This window comes from Hylobates moloch, unplaced genomic scaffold, assembly GCF_009828535.3.
Source record: "Hylobates moloch isolate HMO894 unplaced genomic scaffold, HMol_V3 SCAFFOLD_8, whole genome shotgun sequence".
NCBI classification, from domain to species: domain Eukaryota; kingdom Metazoa; phylum Chordata; class Mammalia; order Primates; family Hylobatidae; genus Hylobates; species Hylobates moloch.
The window spans coordinates 121,886,939-121,902,800 of record NW_026652283.1 but is presented as its reverse complement, the minus strand read 5'-3'; the positions used below and the strand labels follow the sequence as shown (position 1 = coordinate 121,902,800).

At 43.7% G+C, this 15,862-nt stretch overlaps 1 protein-coding gene across 6 annotated transcripts in view; it reads left to right on the top strand.

Moving 5' to 3' along the window:
• Nucleotides 1-472: 472 nt before the first annotated feature.
• Nucleotides 473-15,862, top strand: part of MCPH1 (microcephalin 1) — a 238,303-nt gene continuing 222,913 nt past the window's right edge. For 3 of the 6 annotated variants that reach the window (XM_032162515.2, XM_058442966.1, XM_032162511.2), the window contains exons 1-3: nt 1,301-1,580; nt 4,133-4,224; nt 9,618-9,736. In XM_032162515.2, the coding sequence (XP_032018406.1) occupies nt 1,559-1,580; nt 4,133-4,224; nt 9,618-9,736 (233 nt within the window). In that variant the 5' untranslated portion in view covers nt 1,301-1,558. Of the gene's footprint in view, nt 590-1,299; nt 1,581-4,132; nt 4,225-9,617; nt 9,737-15,862 lie in introns of those variants that run through there. The other 3 variants (XR_009214583.1, XM_032162513.2, XM_058442965.1) reach the window with 2 other exon arrangements.

The following is a 15,862-nucleotide window of genomic DNA, read 5'->3' as shown; positions in this document are numbered from 1 at the left end:
GGAAAAAAAAAAAAGTAGATCCTAGACCTAACATACAACCTAAAACAGCAATATTTCTGGAAGAAATCCTAGGAGAAAATATTTGTGATCATGGAGCTGAAGAATCTATCAAATACTAAACTTTTTTTACCATCTTGACCAAAAGTAATTGGTTTATATACTTCATCATATCATTAAATTCTAAACCTACAGAGATCAATGTCACTTTCTCAGTAAAAGTACGTGAGTCTTCAATGATGACCTGAACTCACACTCCCAAGTAAACCATAACACCCTATTTCCAGACTAGTTTATTAGAGCAATAACTTGTGATAATGATAAATATTGATCAAAGACTGAGCCTAGGAAGTGGGTTTTTTGAGGCTGCATATACTCAAGGCAATTCTTCAGAACCACAGAGGGCTCACTGGATCCTATTATGAGCTGAGAGTGAATGAATAAACAGATGAAACATAGACTTGAGTAGACGGAAGTTGATATTCTTGTACATGTATTCTACCTCTAGATTCAATAGAAGTAACTAAAAGTACATGAATTTCAGTATCAACATCTCCATCAGTTACCAGCTGTATCACCTTGGACTAGTCAGGTAACCTCCCCCGCATCGGGTTGCTTCCCGGGGCGGGGATCCGCGGGCGGGAGGTTTGAGCCTGGGAGCCGGTAGGGCGGAGCAGCTGGAGGGCCAAGCCTTTGAGCTCCAGGGGGGTGGCCGAGATAGTGGGTAGTGCCCGGCCGATCGGCGGCCTGGGGACTGCCTGAATGTGAGGTTTGGGTTCACCCTGCGGTGACCTGAGTCCTGGGATGCCCCCACAGGGATGTGCTGCCTCAGGGAGCCGAAGTCTCATTCACGCCCTTACTGGGGCTGAGGTATCGAGGTCCTCCTGCAAGGGTCTGAGATCTCGGGGTCACCCTGCGGGGTCTGAGGTCTTGGTGTCCTCCTGTGGGGGTCTGAAGCCTTGGGGTCCCCACGTGGGGTCTGAGGTCTCAGGGTCACCTCCGTGGGGTCTGAGGTCTCGGGGTCCCCAATCTCCAGGACCAGAGGTCCGGGTCCCCGGAGCAAGCAGGGCGGTGGGTCGGGCCCCGAACAGTAACATGGCGCGCCAGCCCCAGGTGGTGTCGGACTTGGGAGCATAACGGAGCCGAAAGTCGGCACGAAGCCCTCCGCGGGGGTCCCGCCGCGCCCGCGAGGCAAGGACTGTGCCCCTCCCCTTCCTGATCCTCAGCTCAAAGGAGCCCACATGAGGCGCCGGGTAGCTTCAAAGTCACTAATGGAAACAGAAGGCTAATTCAGGGGTTAGGAGCCGTCGTCCTTGTTACTCTCAGGAAGAGAAAAAAACCCACGGCCCGGCAGCCAGAGGGGCGGCGAGGCGGAACCCGGCCCTCTCCCCGGGGACTCAGCTTCCTGCAGTCTTCCGCCTCACCTAGAGAAATCCCGGAAACGCGGATTCAGCGGAGCGCGGTGAAGGCGCGCGCTCTCCCCGCGCATGCCCAGTACTAGCCCGCGCCGCCAGGCTCGCAAGCACCGCGCAGTCCAGCTGGCCGGATCCCGCCGTCTGTCATGGCGGCCCACATCCTGAAAGGTGAGGGACTTCCTGCTCCCTGCTCCAGCAGCTGCGGAGTTTGAGGACCGGCACCCCTGGTCGCGGGAGCACTCGGGGGGTCCCGTGGGAGGAGCCCCGCTCGCCCCTCTCTCGCTGCCTGTCTCTCCCAGACCCCCTGCCGCCTCCTTCCTCCCCCGCTGCCTGTCCCACCAAAACCCCGTGCTGCCTGCTTTCTCCCCCGCTGCCTGTCCCCCCAAAACCCCCGGCTGCCTGCTTCCTCTCCCGTGCTCCCTGTCCCCCCAAGCCCCCGACTGCCTGCTTCCTCCCCCGTGCTGCTAGTCTCCCTCAATCCCCCGCTGCCTGCTCCCTCCCCCATTCTGCCTGTCCCCCAAATCCCGCCTTCCCCCTACCTGCTCTCACCCCTGCTGCCTTAGTCCCTGGATCCGGGGCTCACAGGCACGCACAGTCCTGCCCTCCGGAGGTTGCTGTGCGGCCCTCCTGGGTCTGGTCCTGTTCGACCCCCTCTGAGGCCCACCTGGAGGGGCAGCAGTTGAGTTTCTATGCTAATTGTTCCAATAATAGGAGCCGCCTTTTACTGCGGAGTCTTTGTGTGCCAGGCGCTGTGCTTAGGCTAGTATGGTATTGTCTGATTTTTTAACCGCTCTATCAACTCTCTACATCATTTTACAGGCGGAAACTAAGGCATTGGAGTTTAGGTGCCTCTCCTCCTGTGTGTGGCTAGTCAGTGCTGATAGGACCTTAGACCGGAGCTCCTGCCCTTACCAGTATATGATTCCGCACCCAGTCCCGCCCTCTGTGCACCTGGAAGAGCCCAGGAGAGGGAATAGCGGACACATGTCTTGTAGAGTTTGACCGTGTGAAAAAAGAGGCCTGTATTGTGGGGCCTGGAGTCAAAACTTTATAGTCAAAAGAAAAGACTAGAGGCTTTTTACAAACTGTAATCAGATGTGGCTGTTTTTCTAATGTTAGTATTTTGTTAAATTAACCTGGTTTTCCGTTAGCGTTACGCGCAGTCATTGACCAATGGCACACCTGGAAAATTCTTTTAAACATCAGGTTTTGAGAAGAGGATATCCACTAAAACAGGGGTCCACAGACTGTGCCCCCCAGGCCATATCTAGCCTGCTGCCTGTTTTTGTAGGGTCTACAAGCTAAGAATGTCTTTTACATTTTTAAGTGATTTTAAAAAAAAGAAGGACAAGTGAAAAAGTATATCACATTCACATTTCCTTCTCCATAAAGTTTTGTTGGAACACAGGCTGGCCCATTAATATATTATCTATGGTTATGTTTGTGCCGCAACCATGAAGTTGAGTAGTTGTGACACATACTGTATTGGCCACAAAGCCTAAAATATTCACCATCTGTCCCTTTACAGAAAACAGGCTTCTGCACTAGAAAAATTAAGCCTAAGAATTTGGGGAAAGCATCTAATTTTAGGAATGTAAACTGTCATGTATGGGTACAGTTGTTCTTTGCTGAAAATTTTAATAAATTCCACTGAAGCTATTTTGAATAGGCTTTTAGTAGAAATTTATTTATGAGACAGAGTCTTACTCTGTTGCCCTGGTTGGAGTGCAGTGACGTGATCACGTAATAGCTCAAGCAATTCTGCTTCAGCTTCCTGAGTAACTTGGGACTACAGGCACTATTATGCCCAGTTATTTTTATTTTTATTTTCTAATTTATTATCTTTTTGTAGAGCCAGGGTCTCACTATGTTGCCAACGCTGATCTTGAATTCCTAGCCTCAAGCAATCCTCCCGCGTCCACCTTCCAAAGTGCTGGGATTACAGGCATGAGCTACTTTACTCAGCCAGCAGAAGAAACTTAATTTACTTTTCTTATTTTTGAGGCAAGGTCTTGCTCTGTTGCCCAGGCTGGAGTGCAATGGTGCGATCATAACTCAGCTTCTACCTCCTGGGCTCGAGGGATTCTCCCACCTCAGCTTCTCCACCCTCCCCACCCCAATTTCCCACCCAGTAGCTGGGACTACAGCCGCTCGACACCATTCCTGGCTAATTAAAAAAAAAAATTTTGTAGAGACAGGGTTTCACTATGTTGCCCAGGCTGGTCTCAAACTCCTGCCCCCAAGTGATCCTACTGCCTTGGCTTTCCAGAGTGCTGGAATTACAGCATGAGTCACCACACCTGGCCAGTAGAATAAATTTTTGGTTTACTCTTTTTTTTTTTTTTTTGAGACAGAGTCTCGCCCTGTCACCCAGGCTGGAGTGCAGTGGCGCAATCTCGGCTCACTGCAACCTCCACCTCCCGGGTTCAAGCGATTCTCCTGCCTCAGCCTCCCAGTAGCTAGGATTACAGGTGCCCGCCACCATGCCCTGCTAATTTTGTATCTTTTAGTAGAGACGGGTTTTCATCGTGTTGGCCTGGCTGGTCTCAAACCCCTGACTTTGTGGATCCATCAGCCTCCACCTCCGAAAGTGCTGGGATTACAGGCGTGAGCCACCATGCCGGCCTCAGTTTACTCCTAAATATAAATAGAACAAAATCTGTTGGGCAGGGGATGCTGGAATTTCAAATGTATATTTCATGTTCATGTCTTGTTTTCAGATGTAGTGGCCTATGTTGAAGTGTGGTCGTCCAATGGAACAGAAAATTATTCAAAGACATTTACAACGCAGCTTGTGGATATGGGGGCAAAGGTAAGACATTTATTTTGCTGTTGATTCATATGATAGTCTTCTGATAGGTAAAAAGTTACATTTGCATTTTGTTATTTTGGGAGTTATTTCTAAGAATATGGATGAAGCAATAGAAAGTGGTCGGAGAAAAAAGAGCCAAAGTGTGAAGAATTTAGAACAGTAGGACTTACAGAACAGTTGGACCTGTGGGCACTGAGTGAGCAGGAGGAACCTAGGATGAAATGCTGGATTCTTACACTGGTTACTTGGATGCATAGTGCTATTAAGCAAAGTGAGGACTACAGGAAAAGGAACAGGTTTCTAAGGGAAAGTTGTAAATTTGGGCATATTGAAAATATCTGTTAGACATTTGGATATACAAGTCTGGAACTTGGATTGTTCAAGGCTAGAGATGATGATTTGGGGGGTCAGGACCATAGGGGTCATGTGAAGTCACAGGTGTGGACGTCATCCCATGTCGGGCATGGTTAGGATGAAGAGTGGTGACGGAGGAGCGTTGTTCAGCATTCAAGGACAGGTGATGGGAGCAGGGACCCAGTGACATGGGAGAGAAGAATGCCAGGAGAAGGAGTAAAGCAAGTGTAGAAGTCAAAGGAGGGAGTAATTTTTTTTTTTTTTTTTTGAGACGGAGTCTCGCTCTCCCGCCAGGCTGGAGTGCAGTGACGCGATCTCGGCTTACTGCAAGGTCTGCCTCCTGGGTTCAAGCTATTCTCCTGCCTCAGCCTTCCAAGTATCTGGGACTACAGGCACATGCCACCATGCCTAGCTAATTTTTTTTTGTATTTTTAGTAAAGACAGGGTTTCACCATGTTGGCCAGGATGGTCTCAATCTCCTGATCTCGTGATCTACCCAGCTGGGCCTCCAAAAGTGTTAGGATTACAGGTGTGAGCCACCGAGCCTGTCCAGGAGTAATTTTTTAATTGCCTTTCAGATCTAGGAGGGAGTAATTTTAAAGACAGAATTTTTAAAAACTACAGAGTTCAAGAAAGATAGAATGGGCAAATGTACTTTGGATTTGATCACTATCAGGTCACTGCTGAACTTAGTGCAGTTTTCAGTGAAATGGGCAGGAATCATTGAGATATGAGGAAATGGAGATAGCAAACAATTTGCCTCATTCAAGGTTTCTTAGTATAGCCGTCTCTGTTATCAGATTTACTGTCACATAGTGCTTGTGTTCAAGTAGGCTTTATTTGACTTAATAATGTCCTTGATACCAAATAGGTATCTTTTGCCCACACACCCTAAACCAATCACTGTGATGATGGGTTTTACAAAAGGGAAAAGATTGATTCACGGGGAAGCCCAGCTAGGAAGCAGAAGAGTACTCAAATCTTCATTCCCAAAGATAATGTTTAGGGATATTTATCAGTTAGGGAAGTGGGGTGATCTAAGCTGTGGGGAAAAATGAAGTACGTAATCTGCACAAGCATAGTTGGGGTTCATGGAATGCATGTTTAGAAAACAAGCATTATTAGGAGGCTGAGGCGGGCGGATCACCTGAGGTCAGGAGTTCGAGACCAGCCTGGCCAACGTAGTGAAACCGCATCTCTACTAAAAATACAAAAAAAATAGCCGGGTGTGGTGGCACACACCTGTAGTCTCAGCGATTCGGGAGGCTGAGGCAGGAGAATTGTTTGAACCTGGGAGGCGGAGGTTTTATTGAGCCAAGATTGCACCACTGCACTCCAGCCTGGGCGACGGACTAAGTCTCCAAAAACCAAAAAAATCGGGCACTAGTAGGATCCGATGGTGAAGATTGTGGCCTGATGTCAAAAGGTCACTTCTTGGGCATTTGCACAGGCCTGGTTGAAGAGTTGGTGGTTGCAGCCTGTTTGAACTGTACGGGTGCTGCCCCAAGTTCCTGAAAAGTAACTTAAGCAACTGTGGTGACGTATCCACCAGAAATGTTATCTTATAAAGAAGCCAGTGAAGGTTGTTACAGCATTTAGCAGCATGACTTGCCGCTATATATGAATAAATAAATAACAAAAAGCAAGTGACCAAAAGCAAGCAAGGCAAGTTAAATTTGGCAGACCTAATTTTCAGCCTTAAAGTGCAAGAGTGGTGATGCTGGCAATTCAGGTATGCCAGAAAAGCCTTAAGGTGCTTTAAGTGAAAAGGTGAAAGTTCTCCACTTTAAGGAAAGGAAAAAAATTGTATGCTGAAGTTGCTAAGATCTGCAGTGAGAACAAATCTTCTAATCTTGAAATTATGAAGAAGAACTATGCTAGTGTTGCAGTCACACCAAACTGCAAAAGTTACAGCCACAGTGCCTGATGATTTTTATTATAATACATCGTTACAATTACCCTATTTTGTTTTCATTATTGTTAATCTGTGCCTAATTTGTAAATAAAACTTCATTGTATATGTATGTATAGGAAAAAACATTATATAACCCGTTCAGTACTAGCTCAGGATTCAGTCATCCACTGGGAGCAGTGGGGGGGCGGGACGCGGGCGTGTGTTAGAGCTTAACCCCCGTGGATAAGGGAGAACTAATGTACTCTTATAGGGAATTTAGCTATGAACAAAGTCTGTTTATGTCCTTTTCTGGCATTTGGGAGGGGCTGACTGATAGGCTGAGTGAAAGAGATCCATTAAAAATGGGAGAAAAGATGATCGAAGATAGGGCTAGGTTAGGGTGGAGCAAGAGAGCTGCCGTGGGTTAAAACATAAGAGGCACCACCAGGCAAAGAGTGGGTGCTGCTAAATTTTTTACCCTAAGAGCCTTGTTTGACCTCCGTAATGCCTGCCTTTAGTAAGAGGTCAGTGGAGAGGAATCCGAATATAGGAGCAGGGCCTGCACTGCAGGAGGGGAGATGTGCCCACTGTGATCCACTGGAATGTAGGAACCTGAGGGAGTCTGCATGTTCTCATGCCTAGCATTTACTTGGGATGAGGACGAGTTATTGTGAATGAGAAAAAAGCCGTTAGACGAGTGAGTTGACAAGGTGGTTTGAAGGTAGCATTAAGATCGTAGATCTTTTAGATCTTTTTGGTTTCACCTTTTATTTCAAAACTTGGCAAACAGAAAGTTGAAAGAATAGTGAATACAGATTCAACAGTCGTTAACATCGTAACAGATTTGGGTATTTGTAGTACTCATAATCTGGGATTGTCTTAAGCCAATTTCAGGATTTGAGATGATTTAAAACTAGACTATAGGCCTGTGAGGGTCAGTATGACTTCTGATTCTCCCTTAATCTGGATGCAGCTCTTTGAATCTCAGCACAAAGTGTAGGGGTTTTATCAGACCCCCTTCTCTCTTTGAGGCTTCTCAATTTTTGTCCTGTTTAGTGTTTGCTAAATTTGATAAAAGCCTTGTGGGAAAATGGCCTCAAATGCCAGACTCATCTCTCTAGGTGTCAGTGTTAATCTAGAATCTCAGCCCGGTTATTCTTAATTGCCTTGATAGCTCCCATGGACTTGGTAGGGGTGTGGAGATAGAGAGAGAGAGTTATAAAAGGAATACGTATTTATTGTTTAAACAGACTAATGGGCAGTGCCATGAAATTCACAATGAAAACAAAGAGAAACCAGCAACCCTTTGCGGTACATTTCCTTTTCCATTTTTCAAAGACAGCTACTTTCAAATCATCTGTTTCTTTTGGTATTTGCCTTCATATTTCCAAGCAGTCTACATATATTACTTCAGTATAATTGAATGCTATAAAAATTATGCAGATGAGTTCTGCTTCTGGAAAGGATACATAAAAGGGAAAATTTTTGACACCATGAGTGTCTGAGCATACCTTTTTATACTGTTACCTTTGACTAATATTTTAGCTGACTGTAAAATGCTAGCACAAATATTATTTTTCCTTGAAGGTATTTCCCATTGTTTTCTCACTTCCAGACTGCTGTTGATAAGACTGATTCACTTGTCACTTATCATTGTTTGCATGTGATGTGTCTCCATCCTCTTCACCTTTATTACCGACTCTTAATATTTTTCCCTTTTGCCAACCATGCTGGAATTCTGTGATAAGCTTGGTGTAGTGCTGGTTTCATTCTTGTGCTGGGCCTTTGTGGGGGATTTTTTTGATCTAGAATGCATATCCTTTAGTTTGAGAAACTTTTCTTTGATTATTTCTTTAATAATATTGTCTCCATTTTGTGTATTCCTGTATTTCTTTTACTTCTGTTGATTGGCTGTTGGATCTCCTGGTCTGAACTCCGGATGTTCTTGCCTTCTGTCTCCTGTTGTGTCCGTCTTCTGGTTCTTTTGTTCTACTACCAGTGAGCTTTTCTCCACTTCATTGTCTAATATTTCTGTAGAAATTTTTTTTACTTTTGTCATCTTTTCTTAATTTCCAAGAGCACCTTAGGATCCTATTAAAAAATAATCTTCTGATCATGTTGCATGAATACAGTATCTCTTTTTTTTGTTTTGAGACGGAGTCTTCCTCTGTTTCCCAGGCTGGAGTGCAGTGGCACAATCTTGGCTCACTGTAACGGCCGCCTCCAGGGTTGAAGTGATTCTCCTGCCTCAGCCTCCCGAGTTGCTGAGACTACAGGCATGAACCACCACGCCTGGCTAATTTTTATATTTTTAGTAGAGACAGGGTTTTGTCATGTTGGCCAGGGTGGTCTCAAATTTCTGACCTCATGATCCACCTGCCTCGGCCTCCCAAAGTGCTGGGATTACAGGTGTGAACCACCACACCCAGTTTCCTTTGGTTTTAATTAGCTGAATTTTTCCAACTTTTTGAATGCCTGCATTGATTTTCAACATTCTTACTTTGTATTTATGCATTTAAGATTACAGGTGCCCACCACCATGCCTGGATAATTTTTGTATTTTTAGTAGAAACAGGGTTTCACCAGGTTGTCTAGGCTGGTCTCGAACTCCTGACCTCAGGTGATCCACCCGCCTCGGCCTCCCAAAGTGCTGGGATTACAGGCATGAGCCACCGTGCCCAGCCATGAATACAGTATCTTAAGATATTAAGTGTTTTTAATTTTGGTTAAATGTGTGTTCTATTTTCTGTGTTGCCTCTGAATTTCATTTGGCTTTATTTTTTTTGATGTAGAAAGCTTTTCTGAAATGTCCATTATTATCTGACTCTTTCCATTTTCTAAAAATGTGGTGCCTTCTCATGGCCACATTTTCTCTTCTGTTCTCTTTATCCTTGCAGGGCTCCAACTCTTTATTCTTTCAGTAGCCCTTCAGAGGGTTTTTAGAGGGAGTAGATGTGAACTTGTGTGTATGATTCACCGTTCTAACTGGAACAGATATGTTTTAAGCAGCATTATGCATTCCTTCAAGTGTTTTTCTGTCAGATTTTGAGAAACAGAATTGCTGGGGTAGAGGTTTTTTGATCAGTTGTACTTAAGTTGTGAATGAACAGTAATGTACATTTTGTTTTCTGCATTTTGTCTACAGGTTTCAAAAACTTTCAACAAACAAGTAACTCACGTTATCTTCAAAGATGGCTACCAGAGCACTTGGGACAAAGCTCAGAAGAGAGGTGTAAAGCTCGTTTCGGTGCTCTGGGTTGAAAAGTAAGCAGTTTCTCTCTTACTTTTTTTCCTTAAGTGTCTAGTATTGAAAATGTGTGGAGATATTTTTCACAGATCGCAGAACCAGATAAAGTTTGATTTTCATCTTTTCTCTGCCTCTTACCTCACCAAGTAATTTGACATCCTCCAGCCTCAATTTCCGCAGTTCAAAAATCAGCGTACTATAATACCTAACTCTGCCTAGGGGGAAAAGGAGCCTGCAGGTCCTGAAGCTGGGTGTGCAGGGTGGACTTAGGAAGCAAGAGGGAATGTGATGAAGCAGACTGTGTTAGTCAGCGAGTGCTGCTGTAACAAAGGACCACAGAATGGGTAGCTTGAAGAACAGAAAAGGACTTTCTCACAACTCTGGAGGCAGGAAGTCCAGTATCAAGGTGTCCACAGGGTTGGTATCTCCTTTTTTTTGAGACCAAGTCTTGCTCTGTCATAGCTGGAGTGCAGTAGCTCGATCTTGGGTCACTGCCGCCTCAGCCTCCTAGGCTGAAGTGATTCTTATGCGTCAGTCTCCCAAGTAGCTGGGATTCATCTCAACCTTTGCCTCCTGGGCTCAAGTGATTCTCCTGCTTCAGCCTCTCGAGTAGCTGGGATTACAGGCACACACCACCATGCCTGGCTAATTGTTGTATTTTTAGTAGAGGCAGGGTTTCATCATGTTGGCCAGGCTGATCTCAAACTTCTGACCTCACGTGATCCACCTGCCTCGGCCTCCCAAAATGCTAGGATTACAGGCGTGAGCCACCATGAGAGGCCCATACAGTTTTGATTACAGTAAATTTGTAGCAAATTTTGAAATTGGGAGGTATGAGTCCTGTAACTTTGTTTTTCATTGTCAAGATTGTTTGGCTATTTTGATTTGAGTTCCTTGCTAAGATTGTTTGGCTCTCTTGTTTGGGTTCCTTGCATTTCTATATGAATTTTATGATCAACTTGTCAGTTTATTCAAAAACAAAAAAGGCAGCTGAGATTTGGTAGGATTGTATTGAATCTCTAATTAGGGAAGTGTTGGTGTGTTTATAATATTTAATCTTCCAGTCCATGAAAATGGGATGTGTTTCTTTCTCAGGTCTCAAATTTCCTTCAGTGATACTTTCTAGTTTTCAGTGTACAAGTTTTTTACCCCCTAGGTTAAATTTATTCCTAACGTTTTTGTTCATTTTCATGTGAATGAAATTGTTTTCTTAATTTTTTAAAGTTGTTAGCTCTTACTGTATAGAAATGCAGGTGATTGTTGTATATTGATCTTATACCCTGCAAATTTGCTGAACTTGTTTATTAGTTCTAAATATATTTGTGGGTTCCTTAGGATTTTCTATATGCAATGTTGTGTAATTTTGTAAATAGAGATAGATTTACTTCTTCATTTCTAGTCTGGCTGCATTTTTATTTTATTTTATTTTATTTCATTTTTATTTGTTCTGGGCAGAACCTCCGGCACAATGTTGAATAGAAGTGGTGAGAATGGACATCCTTGTCTTGTTGCTCATCTTTGTAGAAAAGGTTTCAGTATTTCATTATTTAATATGATGGTAACTGTGGTTTGTGTAAATGTCCTTTATCAGGCTGAGGACATTCCCTTCTGTTCCAGGTTGTTCGTTTGTTTCTTATTATTAAAGGAAGTTAGATATTGTTGTCAAATGTTTTTCTGCATGACTGATCATCATGTGATTTTTGTCTTTCATTATATTAATGTGATGTAATTGAGGGGTTTTGTATGGTGAACCAACCTTGCAGTCCTAGGATAAATCCTACTTCGTCATGTTATATACGTTGTCATCTTTCCTTTTTAATTGTTGGAACAGGCTGGGTGCGGTGGCTCACACCTGTAATTCCAGCACATTGGAAGGCCCAGGAGGGAGGATCACCTGAGGTTAGGAGCTTGAGACCAGCCTGATCAATATGGCAAAACTTTATCTCTATTAAAAATACAAAAATTAGCCTGGCGTGATGGCGTGTGCCTGTAGTCCCAGCTGCTCGGTAGGTTGAGGCAGGAGAATCACTTGAACCTGGGAGACGGAGGTTGCAGTAAGCCAAGACCACGCACGCCATTGCACTTCAGCCTGGGCGACAAGAGCGGGGGAAAGAAAACAAAGAGTAAGGTGTCCTTCTCTGGCTTTTGTCAAGATTTTCTCATTATCTTTCACTTTCAGAAATTTAAGTGTCTCGATATGGTTTTTTAAAATTTATTTTGTTTAGATTTTACAGAACTTGTTGAATGTGTGGTTATCTGTGTTTCTACATACGATTCGTTTTTGGCCATTATTTTGGCCATCTATCTTTTCTGCCCCGTTTCCTGCTCATTTTTTCTGATTAGCTGTATATCTTTTTCTAATTAACTGTATACCAGGGATTGGTAATGTTTTCTGTAAAGGGACAGATAGTACATATTTTAGGCTTTGCGGGCCATATGGTCTCTACTCAACAGCTCAGCTCTCTTGTGGTGTGAAAAGAGTAATAGAAAATAGGCAAACAAATGCATGTGTCTGTGTGACAGCAAACTTTACTTCCAAGTCTGGCAGTAAGCCAGGCAGTTTGCCAGTCCTTTCTGTGCAATATACCTTGTAAATGTTTGCATTTGTCCATAGTGCTCTCCTTCTTGTTCATTATTGTTCAGTCCTTTTTTCTCTCCCCAGTTTGATCTGTTTTCAAGTTCATTGACTTTTTTTCTCCATCAGATCCATTCTGCTACTTAGTACTTTTATTTGAGATATTTTTGATTTCTAATATTTCTACTTGGTTTTCGTATACATTTTTTTTTTAATTTCGTTTTCATGTGAGATTTCTCATCTTTGGCTTTTCTTGTCTTTGCTTATGAATGTATTTTCTATTACCTCGATGAAGGTAGTTATAAATAGTTGTCTTAATGACCTTGTCTGATAATTTTGAGGTTGGTATCTGTTTTTGTTTTTCTTTGATAGTGTGTCATATTTTTCTGGCTCTTCATATGGCAAATAATTGGAGGTTGTATTCTGCATATTGTAAATACTATGTAGACTCTGGATTCTTTTGTATTGTCACAAAGAGCATGACCTTTTTGTTTTAGCAAGCAGTTAACTTGTCATTAAAGTTAAATGCCCGCTGTCATTATTTGGGCAGTTGCTTAGATGGGCTCTTTAAGCCTCAGGTGCAAGCTGATTTGTTTGCCTCAAACACATGTTGTTCAGCCAGAGACTTGAACTTCTGTACTCAGAATTTGGGGTTTCTCCTCTGGTTCTCTTACTTCCTGAGTTCTTACCTCATTTCTCTGGTGGCCCTAGCTGCCCAGTCTCCTTCCCCTGTTCTCTTCAGCGAGAAAGGAGGCCGTAGCTTATGCTTGAGTGCCTGCTGTGCCACACCAGCTCCCTCAGAGACTGTCGCTGCCTTTAGGGGACAGACAGAAAATGTGGTGATGCTCAGATTTGTTTGCTTCCTTTTAAAATTTGCCTGTTCTTTCTTTTTTTTTTTTTCCCTCAAGTTTTCAAAGCTCTCACATAGTTGGTTTATTTTGTTTTATTTTTCCTGTATTTCTAGGACAGGTAGCTTATAGTTCACCTATATTTGTATATTGGTTTGTTAGGAATAAACAGAAATGGAACTTAGTATGTTATTTTTGAAGCATCTGATGCCAGTCTAATTCTTCTTCCCTTCAAAATTATTTGATCTTTTTGCCTGGAGACTCCTTAAGGATATTTTTTATTCTGTGGCCAGGCGAGCCCCGGGGGGTCTGTGTCATGCAACCTCCGCTCCTGTTTCAGTTCTCCTGCCTCACCTCCAATGCACCACGCCCAGCTAATTTTTGTATTTTTAGTGGACACGGGGTTTCACCATGTTGGTCAGGATGGTCTCGGTCTTCTGACCTTGTGATCTGCCCGCCTCAGCCTCCCAAAATACCGGGATTATAGGCATGAGCCACAGGGCCTGGCCAGGATTTTTTTTTTTTTTTTTAAGACTCATAGCTTTACTGTAATATGTTTTGGATTGATCATTCCAGTTTTGGCTTGGGCTTTTCAACAGATTGAGGTCTATATTTCTGCAAAAGTTTCTAGGATTATAGTTTTAAATATTCTGCTTCATTGTTTTGCTTTTTTTCTGGGACTCCAATTATGTTTACGTTGGTCCTGCTTAGCTGTCTTTTACTTCAGCCACTTTGACTTCAACCCTTTTATATATATATATATTTTTTTTTTATACACATGTACACACACACACAAATTTTTACCCCAAATACTCATTTGACAGTATTTGTTTTTGTTTTTTGAAGACAGAGTCTTGCTCTGTTTTTTGGTTTTTGGAGACAGGGTCTTGCTATGTTGCCCAGGCTGGAATGCAGTGAGTCAGTTGCAGCTTACTGCAGCCTTGACCTCTAAGGGTTAATTGTTCCTCTCACCCCAGCCCTCCTGAGTGGCTGGGACTGTAGGCATGTGCCACCATGCCCAGCCATTAAAAAAATTTTTTTTTTTCTTTTTTCTTTTTGAGATGGAGTCTTGCTCTGTGCCCTAGTGCAGTGGTGCAATCTCGGCTCACTGCAAGCTCTACCTCCCGGGTTCACGCCATTCTCCTGCCTCAGCCTCCCGAGTACCTGGGACTACAGGTGCCCACCACCATGCCCGGCTAATTTTTTTTTGTTTTTGTATTTTTAGTAGAGATGGGGTTTTACCGGGTTAGCCAGGATGGTCTTGATCTCCTGACCTTGTGATCCATGTGACTTGGCCTCCCAAAGGGCTGGGATTACAGGCATGAGCCACCAAGCCCGGGCTTAAAGAATTTCTTTATAGAGATAGGATCTCACTATGTAGCCCAGGCTGGGCTTAAGTGATCGACTCACTCCAGCCTCTCAAAGTGCTGGGATTACTGGTATGAGCCACTGCACCCAGCTGACAATATTTGATTCAAGTGTAGGGGTTTCGTTATATTCTTCAGTTTTGTGTTTGCTTTTATTTTAGGGAGTGTGATGTGTTTTCCTCTGCTGAAATGATTTGCTTTTTCTTTGTTCTTTTAAAAAAGATTTTTAAAATGGATGTAGTCTATTCTATTTCCATTCATTGTATAGGCCGGGTGTGGGGCCAGAGCATCCTCTTCTGTCAGTTCTGCTGTCTTGCATAGTTTCTTTTATAGGTGATGCTGGTGATGGAGGGAGAAGGGAGGGGCTCGTGTATCTCGTTTGCCTTTTGTTTCTATAGGATCCTTAAATGTTTTTCTCTTAGTTTCTTCTTTATTCACTGCCATTGGTTCAAGGGCTGCCACTCCCCCCAGAACTGATGCTTTTCAGAGCCTGCCTGTCCTAGTCTTGCTCCCATTCAGGCCCCTTCCCTGGAGTGGGTGCTGTGAGCTGCGTGGGTTCTGTGTTGTGGCAGTTGTGCTGGACGTCCTCTTTCTGAGACTTCTTTTAGCTGTGCTTCATGTAAGTCCTCCAGGCTGTACTACTTTTTATGGAGTCTTAAGCCTATTATCCCCGACTTTCTGCATCCATAGACTTGCAGCTGTGTTGGAATTGGATTATTTTTCTACCTATAGGTCATCTGAATTTGCGCTGTTAACCTCCGTATCGGCGAGAATGTAGGTCATATGTGTCTTTTATTTAAGTTTCTTTTTTATTTTCTGCTTTTTTTTTCGGGGAGGGAATGGGGGAAGACTCAGTATCAGGCAGCCATCGTTGTTTTCTCTACCTCATCTTCTTATGGAGTCCATTGCAATGGCTTATTGATTTTTATTTCAAAATAGATCTCTCATAGATCTTTATCTCTGCTGTTACAGTCCAGACAACTATCATGTCTTGCTTCAACTACTGTAGCAGCCTCCTGCCTGTCTATTTCATTTTGTTTCTTATACATCAGCAAATGTAACCCCTTTTGTTACCAGTGGAAGGTATCCAAGTTACTGGCAGCAAATCTGTGTGGGTTTGCAGCAACTTCAGTTCTTGCCTCCTCAGAAGAAGGAATTCCACGGAGGGGCATAAGGCAGAAGAAGAGACCGAAGCAAGTGTCAGAGCAGAGGCGGAAGTTTATTTAAAAGACTTCAGAACAGAAAGAAAGGAAAGTACACTTGGAAGAGTCCCAAGTGGGCATGGAGGTCTAATTTGATGTTTAACCTTGATCCTGGGATTTATAGGCTCGCCCTTCCTGCACTTCTTCGCTC